Source organism: Canis lupus, chromosome 11 (assembly GCF_011100685.1).
Source record: "Canis lupus familiaris isolate Mischka breed German Shepherd chromosome 11, alternate assembly UU_Cfam_GSD_1.0, whole genome shotgun sequence".
In the NCBI taxonomy this organism is placed as follows: Eukaryota; Metazoa; Chordata; class Mammalia; order Carnivora; family Canidae; genus Canis; species Canis lupus.
This window is the reverse complement of record NC_049232.1, coordinates 27630336-27651038: the sequence shown is the minus strand read 5'-3', so window position 1 is coordinate 27651038 and position 20703 is coordinate 27630336. Positions and strand designations below refer to the sequence as shown.

General features: G+C 40.2%; 1 protein-coding gene across 1 annotated transcript in view; it reads left to right on the top strand.

Annotated features, from left to right (window-relative positions):
- The window catches only part of GLDC (glycine decarboxylase), a 92314-nt gene that overhangs the window by 3907 nt on the left and 67704 nt on the right, over window positions 1-20703 (top strand). The window contains exon 3 of the mRNA XM_038552327.1: window positions 15406-15541. Coding sequence (XP_038408255.1) covers window positions 15406-15541 — 136 coding nt within the window. The remainder of the gene's footprint in view (window positions 1-15405; window positions 15542-20703) is intronic.

The window sequence follows — 20703 nt, the reverse complement described above, 5'->3', positions numbered from 1 at the left end:
TCCTTAGTACAACCCTAGGAGGTAAGTACCATTATCTGTTTTATTTTTTTTTTTTTTTTTTTTTTTTTTTTTAAAGATTTTATTTATTTAGTCATGAGAAACAGAGAGGAGAGAGAGACAGAGACATAGGCAGAGGGAGAAGCAGGCTCCATGCAGGGAGCCTGATGTGGGACTCGATCCCAGGTCTCCAGGATCACGCCCGGGGCTGAAGGCGGCGCTAAACCGCTGAGCCACCCGGGCTGCCCCATTATCTGTTTTAAAGCTAAGGATACCATGGCATACGGAGGATATGTCGTAACTGGTAGTGGAGACAATTCTCCCAGTTCTGGTCCACCCTCCCAACTACTAGCCTAAGCCACAGTCTTCATTGTTTACAGATATGCACAAATCTAATCATACAAGGCTTCCCCCCTGCCATTTGCCAACTGCTCTGTTGGCAAATGTGGTGGCATAGTGAGAGCGCAATTGTGGGAACACTCAGGGCACTACCAAGGAGAGGCAAGGGGTGACAGGTGCAGGACTCGGAGTGGGTATTGAAGGATGAATAGTGATGCTCTGCTGAACAAGGCTGGGGTGGGGGGGAAGCTGCTGCACGCAGAGGGACCACCATGTACAGGACAACAGTGGCTTGAGAGAATCAAGGAAGTACAGTTGATTCATCTGTCCTGAGGATGCTCCCCTCGCCTTAGACATTAAAGTGCCTTGAAAGAATACCTTGGTTATCAGTTGTTCTCAGTAAATCATGCTTCAAAGAAACAAGGAAAGCTACTCAATTCAAACCTGTTCAAGTGAGTCCACCATCCCTCACCCACATTCACACATAAAGAAAAAGAATGGAAAGGATATATGTCAGTGGGAGGATTCATTTTCCTGGGTGGGCCATGATGGATGATTTTAGCCTTCGTTTTATTACATTGCTTTTTCTAGATTTTCTACAATATAACTATATATTTTGTAATTACTATCAAACTTAAAAGTACTTTGTGAACCAAGCCAATCACTTTTAGCTACGGTATATGCTTTTCAAGTGAAGTCATCTCAAGGTAACCAGACTGTATTAGCTCATAACTTCACAGAAGCTGCAGGATTTAAAGTTTACTAAAAATTGCACTTGCTTGTGAGAATGCTTAGGAAGGGAAAGGAGAAACTAACCCCTCTAATGTTCACATTATTCAACCAGAACCAAGCAGCTGAACTGTCGCAATGAGACTTTGATGGACTTGTGGGAAGTTAATGTTCTAAACCACATCGTTAAGAGTGGTATTTAATAAAGGATAATGGAGGGGTGTTGTGTAATGCAGGTGGTGACTGTCACCTAAGTGTGATTGGGCACTGACCTCCAGGACACCTAAACAGAACAGCTGTTTACCAGGCGGTGAATGTCAGGGGGATGATACCAATCATCAGGTTTTGCCTGTAGAATACTGAGTTTGTGACAAGGCTCTCCCTTGGCCTATTCCTGATCAAATTCCCAGCTTATGTGAATTATTTCATCTTTAGGATAATACCAATGGATTTTCCTTATATTTCTGGTGGAAATAAATGAAGGCTAACCAAATGAAAAAAGCAAAGGCTATTTATTCTGAACTTGTTATATCAAGGGAGTCAAACTTTTGTTTTGGCAGAGAGGAATGGGAAAGGCTTATAGTGAAATAAAGGAAAGGCTTCAGGTATGTCCATGTTGGGGCTATTGGCATGTAGATGTAAGGGAGCAAGTAGAAACGGGAACCTGTGTGGTTTGGTTAAGGATGCGTATTTGGCTTTGTATGGTTGGTTCTACATTGGAAGCCAAGACTAAATTTCAGGAAGCTGTCAGTTATTAATCAAGTCCTAGCCAATAGTTTAGGGCCAATTATTACATAAGTTAATGTGCAGTTTGCTGGGTTGTCACCAAAGATAGCAATTTGGCTTTCTGCAGGTCTAATGTATAGTAAGCTGGCTTCTGGTGGTGTTTGTTTTAGAAAAGGTTTTGGTTTTTGGAGTAGGTTGCTGCAGGTTGTGGGTAAAAGTTATGTGGTGATACGTGGTCTATCCATTGTCTGTTTGTACATTCAGTCTCAATAGAATCTGTCTGGTCCTTATATTTTTGTCATTAATTCTTGTTAGGCAGACAGCTGCTGATCTGAGTGATACTTTGGACAATCGGTCTATTGCCTAAATTGCTAAATGTTCATTGGTCATCCTAGTATGTGCAAAGCACTGTGACAAAAATGTGAATATACATTGTTAGTATCTTCAAGAAGCTTACATCTTACCTTAATATAAATTATGCCAGAAAGTTAAAAAGTCCCAGGTGCCATGAGAACTATGAATAAAATACTGTGAGTGCTCAGAAATGTGAAGTTTGATAGAGAAGTAGCATTTCTGGAACAACTTGAAGAGCAAAATGCAATATCTTTCCAGACTGTTTTTGGTGTATATGTGTTATATAAGGAAAATGCAAAGAAATAAGTCAATATCTTCACTGAGAACAAAGGCAAATGCAACATGGCAAGCACAATCAGGGAAGTATTTTAATATCATTGCAGTCTCATTGATGGAATCTTATCAGAATATGTATGTATGTTCCAGTTCTAACACCACTAAGCAATTCTTCAACTGGGTGTTCTACAAATTTAATGCAATCTGACACTATCTACCTGGAGATAGCGTCAGATCCTTTAGGTTAAGGGCTTGGTTCCAGGAAACTGTTCCTTCTTTAGATGCCAATCCCAAGTCTACCTGTGCTTCTGACCAATAAGCTATATTTTGGATATTACCACAACACCCTCCTTGAGTTTGATTATTTTGCTAGAGGAGCTCACAGAACTCAGATCAATATATTTGATCCATATATTTATCAGTTTTTTTTAAAGATTTTATTTATTCATGAGAGACAGAGAGAGAGAAGCAGAGACACAGGCAGAGGGAGAAGCAGGCTCCATGCAGGGAGCCTGACACGGGACTCGACCCCCCGGGTCTCCAGTATCACACCTCGGGGCTGAAGGCAGGCGCTAAACTACTGCAGCCACTGGGGCTGCCCTATCAGTTTGTTTTAAAGGGTATTATAAAAGATACAGATGAACCCCCAGATGAAGAAGTACATAGGACAAAGTCCGTAAGGGTTTTGAACACAGGAACTTCTTTCCCTGTGGAACTTGGGGCTCATCAGCCTTCCGGCATGTGGATGCATTAGTTGTTCCAGAAGCCCATGGAATCTTGTTGTTTAAAAGTTTTTATAATAGAGTTTAATATGTAGCCTCCCACCCCTAACCCTCTCCTTCCCAGAAATCTGTGGGTGAGGCCAAGAAAGTTCCAACCCTCATACTGGTTTTTCTTGGTCTTTCTAGCCAGCCCCATCCTGAGGCTATGTAAGGATACCACCCTAAATCACTTTTATAGTGTGTTCAAAAGGGCTCTTAAAAAAGATTATGTATTTATTTATTTGAGAGAGAGCCTAAGGGGGAGGGAGGGGCAGAGGGAGAGGAAGAAGCAGACTCCTCACTGATCAGGGAGCCCAACCTGGAACAACAAGATTCCAGGACCCCTGTATCTGTGACCTCAGCCTAAGGCAGACACTTCACCAACTGAGCCACCAACTGAGCCACCCAGGCGCCTCTCAAAAGGGCTTCTTAGAAATAACAAAAGAATCCTGTTACTCAAGAAATTCCAAAGACAAAGACCATGTATATTTTTTTTATTATGCCACAGGGATATTTCAGTTAAATGTTGGAGGTATATCCTGATAGAAGTGGAGTAATGCACCCTAACATTAATTTTAAAAGAGGTACATCCTAAAGTAAATTATCAATTTTTTCCCTTTTTAAAATTAGAATACAAACTGAAATCTCAGTCTTTGTAAGTTTTTATTTTTAGTATTAAAATGTTTTGGGGGCACCTGGGTGGCTCAGTCGGTTAACTGTCCAGCTCTTGATTTCGGCTCAAATCACGATGTCAGGGTTGTAAGATTGAGCCCCATACTAGGCTCTGCTCAGTGTGGAGTCTGCTTGTGATTCTCTCTCCCTCTCTTCCTGCTCTCTCTCTCAAGTAAATCTTTTAAGAGTAAAACAATATGTTTTGGACTTCCTTATTTTCTGACATAAAGGATACAAACATGTAAACTTACGGTGATGAAAGGCCAAATAAAATAGGTCCTGTGACTGGGACAAAGAACATAAAATGTAAAAACAACTTTTTTCCTCTTTATCTTGCTAATGGATCATGGAATTCATCCAGTATCCTCAAATATATTTTATATATATGAAGTTCTTGAATATTATTTTAAAAAACTGACTTTTTGGGGGGCCTCAGAGGGAAGCTATTATATCCATTAACTCTTGCTGCATAAGAAATTAACTGCAAAACCCCATGGCTTAAAACAACCAAGAACATTTGTTAATCCTCATGGTTCCTGTGGGTCAGGAATCCAGGAGCAGTCCAGCTGGATGGTTCTGGCTCAGCATTTTTCATAATATTGTGTTCACACTGGAGGATGTTCATCTGGGGCTGGAGGGGCCCGTCCCCGGTGGTTCTCGCAGTTCAGCGGACAGTTTGGTGCTGGCTGTTAGTGGGAGGGCTTAGTAGCTCCTCACATGGGCTTCTCCACGAGCCACTTACGTGTCCCCAGGTGGCAGCAGGCTTCCCCGAGTCAGTGATTCAAGAGAAGCTTGATTCAAGTGATTTAAGGCAGAAGCTATCCTTTTTATGACTTACCCTTGGAATTTCTCTAGCATCAGGTAACACCACTTTCTATTGATTAGAGAGTCATTAAAGTCTGGCCTGAATTCAAAGGAAGAGGAATTAACTTTCACTTAAAATGTTTTTAGTTTGAGTTAAGTTGGCATACAATGTTACATTAGCTTCAGGTGTACAAGTTGATACGTTCAGCTATGCTCACCACAAATGTAACTACCATCTGTCACCATACAATGCTGTTACTATGTTGTGCCTTTAATTCTTGTGGCTTATTCTGTAACTGGAAGCCTATCTCCCACTCCCCTTACCCATTTTGCCCATTTCCCCACCCTCCCTACTCTCTGGCAACCATCCATCAAATTCTCTGTATTTATAGCTCTGATTCTATTTTTTGTTTTGTTTTTTAGATTCCACTTTATGAATGGAATCATAGGGTATTTGTCTTTCTCAGTCTGACTTTCCCTTAGTATAATATATCCAAAACATATAAAGAACTTCTACAACTCAACACTAGAAAATCTGATTAATAAGTGGGTACATGACCAGAATATACAGTTTTCCAAAGAAGATATGCAAATGACCAACAGACACTTGAAAAGATGTTCATCATCCTTAATCAAAGGGGAAGTGCAAATCAAAACCACAATGAGATATCACGTTACACTCGTCAGAATGGCTAAAATAAAAAAAAAATAAGTGTTGAAGATGTGTAGAGAAAGTACAGTGTTGTTGGGAATGCAAATTGGTACAGCTTCTGTGGAAAGCAGAATGGAGTTTCCGAAAAAAATTAAAGAAATAGCGTATGATCCAATAATTGAACTACTGGATATTTAACCAAAGAAAATGAAAACTAATTTCAAAAAGATGTATGCGCCCCTGTTTATTGTAGCATTATTTTTAATAGCTAAGATATGGAAGCAACCTGTGTTCATGGATAGAAAAATGAATAAGGAAGTTGTGATATGTATGTATACACACATGCATACATGGTAGAGTGTTACAGAGAGGCATGAGAGAAGGGTGAGGTGAGATCATACCATTTATAACCATGTGGATGGACCTAGAGGATATTATGCTGAGTTTCCAACTTTTGAAAGGAGGATTGTAAACAAATTTGCAGATGTATTTGTTTACTAGACTTAATTTTTTAGACCAGTTTTAGGTTCACAAAATTTAAATATAAGCTAGAGAATTCCCACGTATCTCCTTCCCCAAAAAAGCTTCCCCCATTATCAATAAATCTACCCCCCCCCGAGTGATAACATTTGTGACAACTGCTGAATGTCCCTTGACGCATCAACACCCAATGTTCATAGTTTACATTAAGGTTCACTCTTGGTGATGTACATTCTGTGGATTTGGAGAAATGTATACATGGATACATGTATTCATCTCTATAGAGTATCATAGAAATAGTTTCACTGCCCTAAAAACATCTTGCATTTTTTCCACTGCAGACATTTTAAAAATTACCACATTCATCCAATTTGCACATACTTATCTTTTTTTAAACAACAGAAGTTTTTTAATTTTTATTTATTTATGATAGTCACAGAGAGAGAGAGGCAGAGACATAGGCAGAGGGAGAAGCAGACTCCATGCACTGGGAGCCCGACGTGGGATTCGATCCCGGGTCTCTAGGATCACGCCCTGGGCCAAAGGCAGGTGCTAAACCGCTGTGCCACCCAGGGATCCCTTATCTTAAATTATAATGAATTTTATCTAGCTTTTAAAAATATTCAGTGCTATCAATGAAATCAATCATTGTATCATACATGTAGTGTTACTTCTAAGGAGTACAAAGGCACACAGAACCATTTGCCCTACACAGTAAATGTGCCAGCCTACTCACATTTGTTAGCAATAAGTTAAAAGGTATTATAATCAAATCTATTTCTACAGCTTCCTCTATCTGCTTCCCTTTTTCATTTACTGAGAAGCTTCTATTGGAGATAAGATACTGTTTCAGGCACTGAAGTAAGAGTCAAGAGTAAAGAAAGATAAGGATGATTCTTGACTATAGGTTATAACTAATAGGGAAATAGATATTGAATAGCAATAAGGCCTGTAAGTAGATTGAATGCTTTGGCTGAGGCTGAGGCATGAGCAGAGGCATGGAAGTGTAGAAATACATGGTTATTTCAGTGATATGACCATGTGTGTAGAATATCAGTCTGCAGAAAGGCACATCAAACAAGATATGGAGGGCTCAGGGCCATAATAAGGGGTTTGTCTTTCTCTGTAGTGAGAAGACACTAACATTTTTTTTAAAAAAGATTTTATTTATTCATGAGAGACACACAGAGGCAGAGACCTAGGCAGAGGGAGAAGCAGGCTCTATCTATGCAGGGAGCCCGATGTGGGACTTGATCCCAGAACTCCAGGGTCATGCCCTGAGCCTAAGGCAGATGCTCAACCAATGAGCCACTCAGGCATCCCGAAACTAAGTTATTACAGAGGGAAATGACATGATTGTCCTTTGCAGAGTGCCTCTGTGATCAGAGGCAAGGAGACCAGCTGGAGATTGTTGGAGAGTTTAGAGGTGAGATGTTAAATGTTCATTAGTTCAGGTCCACCCAGAAGTACTCATCAGAATGATATAGATAGGCAAGAAACTTACTGAGAATGGGAACAGGAGAAGGCATGGGGAGTCTTTAGATTGCAATGGAGGTCTTACCCTGGTGGAAAGGAAGAAAGAGGAGAGGAATGGCTAGGAAAATCTTAGACTGTGAGCACAAATCTAAAGTTTTGGTCAGTTCAAATGGGAGTCTTTGAGCCAAAGTTAGCCAGGAAGGGTCCCACATCTTGCAAGGATGGTTCTGCATATTAGTTCTCTTGCTGTTCATAGTAATTGGCTGGGAGCAGCCTCTGGAGATTATGGTTTTAGTATAAAAATGCTGATTGATCCAGAGGGGCAGCAAGTTAGCTGTCAGTTTCTAGGCTGAGTGTCTCAAGGTAATGGTAATATCATTAGCAGAGTGAACAGGGAGGAGCAGAGGGTCCTGGAAGAAGGAGAAATTGTGAGTGAGTAGAATTGTTTGAGGTGTTCATGGAATATGCATTTGGAAATGTTGAAACAATACGGGGAAATAATGAGTCTAGAGCTCAAGAGAAATGAGAGAGTGCCAGATTTAGTAAGTCTTCTGAATGAATTCATAGGAGTGAGATGTCCTAAGGATGGAATATAGGGAGGAAAGCAGAAGTCAGGATGTTGGGAAAGAGCATGTAAAAAGAGGCAGAGCTGTCTGAAGTGAAGTGTAGAGGCTAGAGGATAAGTTTTCAGGCAGGGTGTTACGGACTCTACTGGCATATCCTGAACCTTTCTTAGGCTTAAGAGGGAATAAAGTCCACTTGAGGATATAAGGACACTCTGAAGCAAGAAGAGTTAAGAGGTTGCCTGTCTGATGATCTGAGTGAGAGACAGGAGGTGTGAGACGGGACAGTAGAGAAAAGTAGGTAAGTTCCAGAACAGCTATTGTGAGCATCCAAGTACTGAGAATGTAGTATTTTTACCAAAAAAAAAAAAAAAAAAAAAAAAAAAGTTTTTACAAAAATGCAGACAGTTTTAGTAAGGATTCTCAATGCCTAGATCATTAATATACTGATTAAACAATGAAGAAATCTCTAAAATTCTGAAATTATTGCATTAATTAATGCATGTGTTATTTCACAGAACTTGTGTAATAGCTGAGTTTTCATTTATAAATGTTTCTCTGAAGCCCATACTTTTAGGGATGCGGTTGAACTAAATGTGAGAACAGTTTGTACATTGCTTTATCATGAGATTCTGTGATGGGTGATTATTGTGACTATTGAGCTAGCCATATGTGGGAGTTGAGGTGAGTTTTCATCCTAACACCTTGATTCACTTGTATTTTCTGAGCGCCTACTATGTGCCTAGCAACTTGCTATGCCCCTGCTCACAAAGAGATTATAATTTAATGGATGTGATTCTGGGTTGAATTTAATACTTTTCTCCCTATGCCTATTCCAATCTAAAAGATTATCTCTTTTCTGCAATCATGTTAAATTGAGTTGGACTTGTAGAACATATCCTTCCCTTCTTGTTTTTGCTCTGCTGACTATAACAATGTCCCCACGGGGCAGAAAGAGGAAAAACATACTCCAGGACTTCCACCCTGATTCTCATTTCAAACTAATCATTTGTCATAATTATGTAGGTAAACTGCTCTTCCAGATAAATGTGAATTGCAATATTTCTCTGTCCATAGATGTTCATAGATGAACAAAAATGTTCATAGATGAAATGAAGAGAAGTGGTAGAGGAGGGCTCCCACAGAAAGTAGTGTGACCCAAGACCAAGGGAACCAAGTGTGACCCAAGACCAAGGGGAAAATAAGAAACATGATACCTCTTGTCCCCATTTCTCCACTGTGAGATGTTATTCTGGTTTTCTTACAGCTGATATTCAGATCTTGAACCTGTATTTCTTTTGAGTGAACAGGAAGAGCTGTAGGGACTGCTCACTTCTTATGGAGATGAGTGACCAAGGAGCCATCACAAACACAAATTGGACATGTCTCAGCTCTGTTTGGCTTTGGAGGTGCCCGCTGGAGGACTTTAACCCCTGGGGGTAGTGAGGGGTTAGGTGCAATGGGGTGTTAATTAACCGAGCAAGAGGATGGGGAAGACCCTGGCAGGATTAGGGCCAGATGGATCAGAGCCCCAGGTCAGGCCTGCATGGTCCAGTCCCAACCATGTCTTGTCACATAGGATGGGAGCCCCTCTACTAGTCTCGAAGAGATTCCTATTCAAAGAGTTTTCATGTCACTATTCTACACTACACAGAGCTTACAGATTGGTTTACCCTTCTGGAATGAAGAAATTCTATGATTGCAGACTTGTGATTTGTAACAAGGTTACAGGTTGTGAAACTGTCCTTTGTTGGGGGAGGAAATTTGACAAATAAGAGGGAATAGGGCCTATGGGCTGGGTAAGTGGGTTTAAGTCTGGCTGTTACAGGGCAGGGAGAGGGGTGCTGCAAATAATTAGGTGACACTACGGAAAGGCTACACATAAGGATGGAATTTGTATGCAAATTCTAGGTTCCACTCAGAAAAATCAGAAAATTTCCTAACAAATGCTCTATCATTCATGGCCTGTTTATCTTGATTGTGATCCTTAGCCCCACCCCATGGTTTTCGGAGCAGCTTTGAAGTCAAGGAGCTGCAGGTTGGCAAGAAAAATATGCTAAGGCAGTCTCTGTCCTAAACATTCTGGTCCCGGCTTTCCCTTCAGCCTCTGGCAGAAAAAGAGCTTTCTGGACGAATTCAAATATGATTGTGTTGGTTTTCAGTCCAGATGATTTCCTTGGAGATATTTATGAGAATATTGCCAAGTACACGAAGGGCAGGAAGTGGGAGGGAGGCTCTGACACTAGTTGAGTGGCTGTTCTGCCCTGGGTGCTCCTGGACTTCCAGAAAATGCTCGGTGGACCTTTGGACACCGTGGGGACTGACAGGTGCCTGCACTCATATATTTCACAAGGTGGATTTTGCTCTGCATATAACATTTTAATTTAATTTAAAATTTTTGAATAAAATTGGCATATTGTCCAAAATTTAAAAAGACCGAAAGATATAGAAAAAAGCAAAACTTCATCTCCTATCAGTTTCTGAGAATCATTCCAGAGATATTCTGTTAATATATAACATTCATATGTATTTATTTCTTTTTTAATTTTTTTAAGATTTTAAAGATTTATTTGACAGAGCATGAGTGGGGTGGAGGGAGAAGCAGGCTCCCCAATTCAGAAGCAAGCCCAACGCGGGACTCAATCCCAGGACAATCCCAGGTCCGTGGGATCATGACCTGCACCAAAGGCAGACATTAACTCGCTGAGCCACCCAGGAGCCCCTATTCTTTTTTAAAAATATAAATGGCAGAGGAGATCCCTGGATGGCTCAGCGGTTTGGTGCCTGCCTTTGGCCCAGGGCATGATCCTGGAGTCCCGGGATCGAGTCCTGTCCTGCATCAGGCCCCTTGCATGGAGCCTGCTTCTCCCTTTGCCTGTGTCTCTGCCCCTCTCTCTCTCTCTCTCTCTCTCTGTCTATCATGAATAAAAAAAACCTTTAAAAATATATATATAAATGGCAGAATCATATATATTTTCTGTGGAGACTTAGACCTAATATTTTTAGGTTACCAAAAAATAAAAACAAAGCATGGATAAATTTTTCACATAATCAACACAAAAAGTAATCATGGGGTTATGTGTTAGGAATAATAGTTTATTTTTTTTAAAAGATTTTATTTATTCATAAGAATACACAGAGGAGAGAGAGAAGCAGAGACACAGGCAGAGGGAGAAGCAGGCTCCATGCAGGGAGCCTGATTTGGGACTTGATCCTGGGTCTCCAGGATCACACTCTGGGCTGCAGGCAGCACTAAACCACTAAGCCACTGGGGCTGCCCAGAAATAATAGTTTAAAGGTGGGGAACAGGTATGCATACATATGTGTTTAGTATAGCAGGAATATTGACCCATATAGCCTATCTATTCTAATGACATTTTTCCAGTTCTTGTCAAAATTCACACACACAGAAAATTAAAACCCATGGATGCCTGGGTGGTTCAGTGGTTGAGTATCTGTCTTCGGCTCAGGGTGTGATCCCAGGGTTCTGGGATTGAGTCCCACGTCAGGCTCCCTGAATGGAGCCTGCTTCTCTCTCTGCCTGTGTCTCTGCCTCTCTCTCTCCGTGTCTCTCATGAATAAACAAATAAAATTTCTTTTTTTAAATTTTATTTATGATAGTCACACAGAGAGAGAGAGAGGCAGAGACACAGGCAGAGGGAGAAGCAGGCTCCATGCACCGGGAGCCTGATGTGGGATTGGATCCCGGGTCTCCAGGATCGCGCCCTGGGCCAAAGGCAGGCGCCAAACCGCTGCGCCACCCAGGGATCTCAACAAATAAAATCTTAATAAATAAAATTAAACCCTGGCTTAGGTTGCATTGACTATTTAATAGCTAAATTGGCTTATTCCTGTTACAAGTATTTATTTGGTGTAGTGGTTGGTACAAAGCCCTGATTTTAGGTGCTGGTGACAAGGGAGTTGCTATTGGAAAGTCTCTTATGTGGAATTAGGTAGGGAGAAAGTGTTCATTCTAAATTCTGCGAAGAGGAACAGCGTGAGATCCACCTGTGAATTCTTAGATAGTGGTGCTGAGGCCACTGAACTCTGTTTTTGGTACATTAGAACCAGGGCATTCATTTGCAATGCTCAGAGGCGGAGGAATAAACAAGGTCAGAAGCAGGCATTTACTCTGTAAGAAAAGAACTTATTGCTTGATTGAATTCCTGAAGGAACTGCTTGAGGACTTCTGTGGCTGGGGGTGCACAATAATGCACAGTGTCTGACTGGCTGCCCTGTGAGGCTGTAGACAAGCATTTGGAGAATGACACATTGTCTCCAAGTGTTTCTTCATGGGCACTCCCTTTCTTTTTCTGTCTCATTTCTGCCCTGGTTAGTTTCAGGGCCATTCATGGTAAGGAAGACAGTTACTGGAATTGGGCCTCTTTACAGGAGGAAGCTGTTTTTGTCAGGTTGGAAGAGTGTGAGGAATGTGCAGAGCTGTGGGATTTGCTCAGGAGGAAATGGGAAGCATTTCAGAAACATGGCCAAGAACCTACCTTACTCTTGATGACTCAGGAGTACCCATTAGCTTGGTGTACAGAGGACTGCTCATTTGTTTAACTCACTTTGTTCCCAAAAGAAGGTAAATAAGAAAAGGTCAAGCTTGAGAATCAAGGCTTGTTGGTCCTATTTCTGTCATAAACGGTATTCTCATATGTGTTGTTTTTAGTCCAAATTTCCCTTATTTTATAAGGACACGACTGAATTAGGACTTGCCTTAATATAGCAAGTTCATCCTAACTTGATCTGATCATTTAAACCCTATTTCCAAATAAGATCACATTCACAGGTACTGGGGGTTAGGACTTAAACATATTTTTTTTTTTTTTAGAGGACACAATTCAATTCACAACACTCCTTTGTCTGTCTCCTCCTGGACTAATGTACTAGCTTCTTACCATACCTCCCTGTTTCCAGGATCTCCCTTCTGACCTAGTGACAGTATCAATAGAATTACCTTTCTCCAATGTAGAAAAGATCGTATTATTCAGTGCTCTATTATTTCTAAAGCTTGAACTCTTAATTTGACAGATAAGCCCTTCACAGACCATTCTCATTTGGGAGCTAGACCTTTAGTCCTCATGATATGCTGTGGAACAGGGGTCTGTCTCTTTTGCACAGGATCTTAACTGAAGCTGGCCTTGCTGATTATGTGCCTGCCTGGTACTGCAAGTCAATCCCAACTCCCAATGGGCTTCTCAATCACCCTATCCTGAGAAGACTTTGGGAAGTGATTGGATTTCTTGCATTATTGCTTCTAAGGATGATGTACTTGCATATCTCAGATATTGGTTTATTGAGCTTCCACTTATATTTCCTAAACTTTCAATGGAAGAAGGTAAGATCATCATAAGGCAGTTGGATGATATTTACTCATGTTTCTGATACGTACAAAACTATCTTCTCTTTCCTTAACCTGGTCTGGCAGAAGGACCCATCTCTTGTGAATTTATTTCTTGTGAAAGTATGCGGAGTGGGAGGGTGGGACAGAGGATAAGTGTTTTCACTGAGGGTAAAGAAGAGTTAATGAGAGTAATACTCACATAGAATGCAGCAGGGTTAAAACAAAGTAAAGCATCCTCTTAGCCAGTTTGCCATTTTAGAGACTGCTGTATATAGATTTTTCTCTGATATAATAGCAATAAAATTAGACAATTTTAACATTTAAGTGACCGAGTCCCTGAGAAGATCTTAAAGGATCCAGACATTTGTCCAAGCTGTTAAATTTTTAGCAGCATGATATATCTATATGCCGAGGCATAGAGAATGAACCATGCATAGTCATTTATATCAGAAACTATCTTTCAGCATATGTGACATACCTGTAGCAGGTCTGTACCTGGCCCAGTGGGGGAAGTATAGAATCTGGAGTTAGACAGACTAGGTTGTAACCATTCAATTTATTTATTTATTATTATTTTTTTAATTTATTTTTTATTGGTGTTCAATTTACTAACATACAGAATAACCCCCAGTGCCCGTCACCCATTCACTCCCACCCCCTGCCCTCCTCCCCTTCCACCACCCCTAGTTCGTTTCCCAGAGTTAGCAGTCTTTACGTTCTGTCTCCCTTTCTGATATTTCCCACACATTTCTTCCCCCTTCCCTTATATTCCCTTTCACTATTATTTATATTCCCCAAATGAATGAGAACATATAATGTTTGTCCTTCTCCGACTGGCTTACTTCACTCAGCATAATACCCTCCATCCAGTTCCATCCACGTTGAAGCAAATGGTGGGTATTTGTCATTTCTTTTTTTTTTTTTTTTTTTTAATTTTTATTTATTTATGATAGTCACAGAGAGAGAGAGAGAGAGAGAGAGAGAGGCAGAGACACAGGCAGAGGGAGAAGCAGGCTCCATGCACCGGGAGCCCGATGTGGGATTCGATCCCGGGTCTCCAGGATCGCGACCTGGGCCAAAGGCAGGCGCCAAACCGCTGCGCCACCCAGGGATCCCGTATTTGTCATTTCTAATAGCTGAGTAATATTCCATTGTATACATAAACCACATCTTCTTTATCCATTCATCTTTCGATGGACACCGAGGCTCCTTCCACAGTTTGGCTATCGTGGCCATTGCTGCTATAAACATCGGGGTGCAGGTGTCCCGGCGTTTCATTGCATTTGTATCTTTGGGGTAAATCCCCAACAGTGCAATTGCTGGGTCGTAGGGGTAACCATTCAATTTAAAGCTATGTAGCAAGTGATCCTGTTCATGTCTCATTCCTAAGCTGCATGAAAAGCATTTGGTACAATTCCGGGCAAAGAGTAATGCTCAAATGTCAGATTTGGTTGTTATTATATGAATGACCCAAATAGGTCTCATCTATGTCTAAGAACTTTTATGATTCCTTCTTAATCATCAAAGTGTCCTAATGGGAATGCTGGTTAACACTGCATCATTTATAACAACTGATACTTTACACTGTTGAGTGAATGGTTTTTTATAAGTAGCCCTTTCAGTGACACAAAGGAAGAAGCATCAATTAGAAGAGATTTAGAGGAAAATATAGGTCATGTGTTTAAGACTTACACCAATATTGGTATAAGGCAATTTAGAAGGGAAAACAATAGAAAGGAGGCAGAATTTTTTTTTTTTTTTAAGATTTTACTTATTTATTCGAGAGAGAGAGCGCAAGGGGAGGAGCAGAGTGAGAGGGATGAGCAAACTCTGCTGAGTGCAGAGTCCTACATAGGGCTCAATCGCACAACAATGAGGTCAACACCTGAGCTGAAATCAAGAGTCAGATGCTCAGCCAAGAGAAGCAGAATTTTTATTTGTAAATACCACTGAAATGTAAAGGGAACAGAAGAAACTCAGAATGAGGCAAGTATTAAAATTAGGCATTTGTAACAAAGCCAAAAAAGAAGAGCCAAAAAAAATTGAGGAACCAAACTTGAGGGGTAATTGAATGCTGTTTTGGGATTTTTGAGAGTTGCTGGGGGATTCATTATATTTTCCATATAGCTGTTTTCAAATATATTCAAACAAAACAGTGATCTTAAACTCTAATTAGAGCTCTCTTTTAAGATTGTTTTCTGTGTGTAATATTTCTCTCTTTCTTATCAGGTGAAAATGAAATCCTTACAAAACTACATGCCATTTCCAGCAAAAACCAGATCTGGAGATCGTATATGGGCATGGGCTATTATAACTGCTTTGTGCCACAGACGATCTTGAGGAACTTACTGGAGAATGCAGGATGGTAATGTATTACTCAATTGAAAGCAGGAGTACTTTGTTTTGATTTGCATGATTCTCCCATTTTCCTACACCCTCTTCCCCCTTGGAGTGTCAGAACTTGTATATTGACAGGTATATACTCCTGTGTTGTCTCTAACCTCCAGGAACCTACCTGGCTTTCTCTGGCTTGGGAAATTTCCTTATTCAAATATAGAGGAAATGTAAAATTTCTTCCCACTTAAATTTCCATAAACAATTTTAGAGCTCTAAAATGTGGATACTGGTAATCTCGTCCTTTATTCTGTCTTTGTAAGCATATTGAGCAGAATGTTAACTTGTAGGTGGGCATATTCAAGGCTTTATTCTTTGGAGACCCTGGAGTTTTAAGGCTCTTTCTTTTCTTTCTTTCTTCTCTCTTTCGACTATGTCTGAGCTTGGTCAGTGAGTCATAATCTTGGTCCACTGTCTTCTCAGGATTTTAGGAGTATCCTTTACCTGGTTTTCCCCACCCCCTACCCCATATTCTGGGTACATGACCAACTGAAAAAGCAGATGTAGGGTCGGGTAAATGGAGATTAAAACATCAGCTTTATTACTTGGCACTTTGTAGAAAGAGAATATACGTATTCTGTGAACAGTCTCTTCTAGGAACAGTAAAAGAAGGGGCTAAGCTGCACATACTCAGTTGCTTCTTCTGTTCTCACCTCACCAATCAGGAAACTCATTCCTAGTCTTCTAGGTGTGTGTGTTCTCGTCTCTGCCCACTCTGGCTGCTACCGTTTGCACAACCTTGAAAGTGTTTCTTTTCTTTTTTTTTTTTAATTTTTATTTATTTATGATAGTCAAACAGGGAGAGAGAGAGAGAGGCAGAGACACAGGCAGAGGGAGAAGCAGGCTCCATGCACCGGGAGCCCGACGTGGGATTCGATCCCGGGTCTCCAGGATTGTGCCCTGGGCCAAAGGCAGGCACCAAACCGCTGCGCCACCCAGGGATCCCGAAAGTGTTTCTCTAGTACTTAAGGAAAACTCCCAAGTGCACTTCCATGCTGTTTTGCTATTTTCCATTGCAGCTGGCTATAATATGATAGAGCAAAACAGAGGTTCACCTCTCAATACTAAACAAGAAAAGACATTGGATATTTTTGACAGGGAGAGGTCATAGCTCCAAAGGTGCCTGAGAGCAGACCAGGCCATCTGCTCCTTCTGCCCACTGGGAAATATTGTCTGGTTCTAGAGGATGAAAGATGGGGACTCCTGGACCTTTCTTTTTTCTTGTTTTTGGATCAGTGACATTATATACACCAACATCTTTAAATTGAAACTTTATTTCAATTGATGACTTAGTCTCAAAAGGAATGTGTACACTTATTTCTAGCATAGAAATGGAATGGGGAGGCAATGATAATTCCTAGATGACTTCTTTTTTTTTATTTTTTTTTATTTTTTTAAAGATTTTATTTATTTATTCATGATAGACACAGAGAGAGAGAGGCAGAGACACAGGCAGAGAGAGAAGCAGGCTCCATGCACCGGGAGCCTGACGTGGGATTCGATCCCGGGTCTCCAGGATCGCGCCCTGGGTCAAAGGCAGGCGCTAAACCGCTGCGCCACCCAGGGATCCCCCTAGATGACTTCTTTTTTCAGTTAGTTGGTGTAAGAAACAAATTTTTTTTTTCTTTTAGCTATGCAGGAATGGATAACATGCAGATGCAGCAATTTATTTGGTCCATAAGTACAGTATAGTTGTCTTTGAGTTTTACAAAACATCAAATATAAATAACCTGAAACTGTAACAGTACACAGAAATTGAGTGCTTACACAGATATACCAGGCAGTATAAGCTGAAAAATTGAGTAAATTAACATTGTTTTATGTTAATATACACAGTGTCAGTTAATTTATTTATCTAAGATTTGATTTATTTGGGATGCTTGGGTGGCTTAGAGGTTAAGTGCCTGCCTTTGGCTCAGGGCGTGATCCTGGAAACCCAGGATCAAGTCCCACATCGGGCTCCCTGCGTGGAGCCTGCTTCTCCCTCTGCCTATGTCTCTGCCTCTCTCTCTCTGTGTCTCTCATGAATAAGTAAATAAAATCCTTAAAAATAATAATAATAAAATAAAATAAAAACAAGTCTTAATGCATACCACTTGATATAAGAAGTAACTTAAAAAAAAAGAAGTAACTTTAATTTCTAGTACAACCAATATTATGTGAGGACAGAATAAGCAATTGCCTCTGTAATTCAAAGGTGGTTATAGCAAGATTTAAGATCCTTTCAGGTTAGCATATATAAAAAAATCAACTTTAGTAAAGGGGAAGTAGGCTTCTCCATGGGAAGTCATAAATTGCCCCCACACAAGCTTTTGAAATGCCCAAGTACATCATCCATAGTAATAAATCTTAAAGAGATGCCAAACAGTTTGCATCTTTTGTAAAATATTTTATTTAATAAATTTTGTTAGATTTAATTTGAATTCTCAGTGATGAGAATTCTTATTTTCATATAATTGCTTTATAAGAAGCTCTCCAGTTGCCATCCTAAGACAGGCTATTGAGACATCCATTAGTCCATTTTTTTTACCTTAAAAACAGAAATATGTAAAGTACTTGGAAGAACTCAAAAGCTGCCAAAACTATTTACTATTTTGTTCTAATTAACACCTGAAGATAGGGCCCTCTCAGCCTCTGTGGGACGGTAGGAGCCTTACTTCTATGAGTACTAGTTACGAGCACTAGTTAGCAAATGCAGATGAGTTTCATACTCCTTCTTGATTTGTGTAATTTTTCATTTCCCTGAGTCCACTGAGCTCCTGCTCACCCCTCCCTCTCCCTGCTTGCTCATTCTCTCCTTAAAACATTTAGCCACCTCTAATATACACGCACACACACATATACACACCCTAATATGCAGACTCAACTAAGAATACAAACTTTTTGATAATTTTGGCATTTTTAAAAGTAAACCCGATACCTCACTTAATCTTTGCACAAAGTATTCTTCGTACCAGGAATAAACCGCTGTGGCAACTAATAACATGTGAGCTTATATTCACTTACTCTCACACCACCGATAAAGCATAATTGGTATTCTGTGTTTTTGAGTCTCTGAGGAGTGGAAGTTGTATCTGGCTGTCAATACAGCCTGTAGTTTGGCCGTCAAGTCCAGACCTGTAGTTCTGAGGCTAGGGCAGAGGTTAAGCTGGATGGATGGGAAGCAAAGCACCTTTGCATCTTTTTCTGCTTTTGAATAAATGCAAAGTAGTCCTGGTTAACCAGAGTGCTTTGTCCTAGATGACATTGCTCATGTCCCATCATTACAGAATTCAGATCTGTTGGCCTAACCACGCCTGCCTTGCCATCCCTGGCCAGAGCTTTTAGTTTCAATATATTCCATTTCTTCATTAGTAAGAGAACAGGAAAGAGCCATTGAAGAACTAGCTTTTGTTTTATTTTTTTTTTCTTTTGGTATATGTTCAAATGTATTTGCATTGCTGAGGCTTCTTTTCCACTGTGTTATTGATACAAGTTTGAATGGTTGAGCTCCGAGTTTGATTTCAAAAGCCTGTCTTTCTCCTTACAAAATAAGCCTCAAAAGTACACGAATGAGCTGCAGCATTTCAGCTGTCTGAATACTGGCCAGCAGTCTTCACTCCTGGTGGCCATAGAGAATATTCACCATATTGCTTCCTGGCTGTGAGTGGATGTGTTAATTTACTTTAGGAGCTGCCAGTATTTTGGGAGGTAAACAATGTTTTTGCTTTTTGGTTCTGGTTTTTGTGCGCATTTTAAATATTGTTCCTTTCCATTCACTGAAAGCTGATTTGAACCAGAGGGTAATATTGTACCTCACCAGCTCTGATAGGGAGGGCTGTGCACATGAGGGTGAGATTTCACAGTATCACCCTTTTGAATGGTTTCCATAGAGACGGAACCAACAAATTCCGGTGACGTGAGGTGAAAATAAATAGACAACATAGCTTCAAAAGAATACAAACATTGGGGCTCTTACAAGAAAATTTACATCAGATCCAGAATTTTATTTTGTGGGGTCCACTGTTGTAAATATTTGACTGCTAAATAACATTAGTCACTAATATAAAAAGACTTATATTTTCTTTGTGGCTATTTCTGTTTTGTGTAACTTTGGCACTGGGATTAAAATGAGAGAATCTCGTGAATGTTTATCCTACTGCACTACCTCTTTCTCTCTCAATCCCACAAAATCAGCCCAAAGTCATAGAAAATAGTGATTATTTTGGAATAAATATTAATGACATGTTGAATATGTCAAGCATCATGTTTGAGCCAGACAAAATACCTTTTTGGATGTGTAGATGCTTTAAAATATATATTAAAATACTTTAGAAACAGAAATGAATTCAGTTAAATAGTCAGTTGAAATATAGAAAATGTAGGGGTGCCTGGCTGGCTCAGTGGGCATGTGATTCTTGAACTTGATGTTGTGAATTTGAGTCCCATATTGGGTGTAGAGAATATTTAAAAATAAAATCTTTAATTTAAATAAGTAATATAAAAAATGTAGATCACAGACACATTTTCTTAATCACCACATGTTGCCTAATTGAGGCAACTAAATGCATGTATGACAGCAAGCCCTGTGTAACATTTTTTCTTCTGAAATTGAGGGTTTATTAGTGTCCTTGGGCCTCAGACTCACTGGCCTGAGGTTTTTAATAGATGCTTGTTAAGACCTTTAATATCTGTTTTAGTTGTGTAGAAAATGTATAGATTATAAAACAAGTTCACAGGTAAAAGAAGTGGGATCATACATTCATTTTTGCAAGAAAACAGTTATAAAAATCTATCCTTAGTAGGGCTAATTAGGATCAGTCTAAGTTTGGGCTTATGAAAGTGTTGAGCAAGGTGAGAAAGGCTGAGCAAGGGAAGAGAATATTAAATCTCAAATTTGTTATCAAAGGAACAGTGTGGTCTCAGGTACGGAGGACTGTGCTTGGGAGGTTAGGGTTTTTTTTCCTGCAGGTAATAGGGTGCCATCTCCATTTAAGCAGGGAAGTCAAATACTAAACACATCTGCACCATAGATATTCAGTATGTTCCTATTTTAAGCATAGCACTAACTAGGGCAGTAAGGCAACAAAGAAAAAGCAGTGGACAGGACACTCGGGTGGCTCAGTGGTTTGGCGCCTGCCTTTGGCCCAGGGT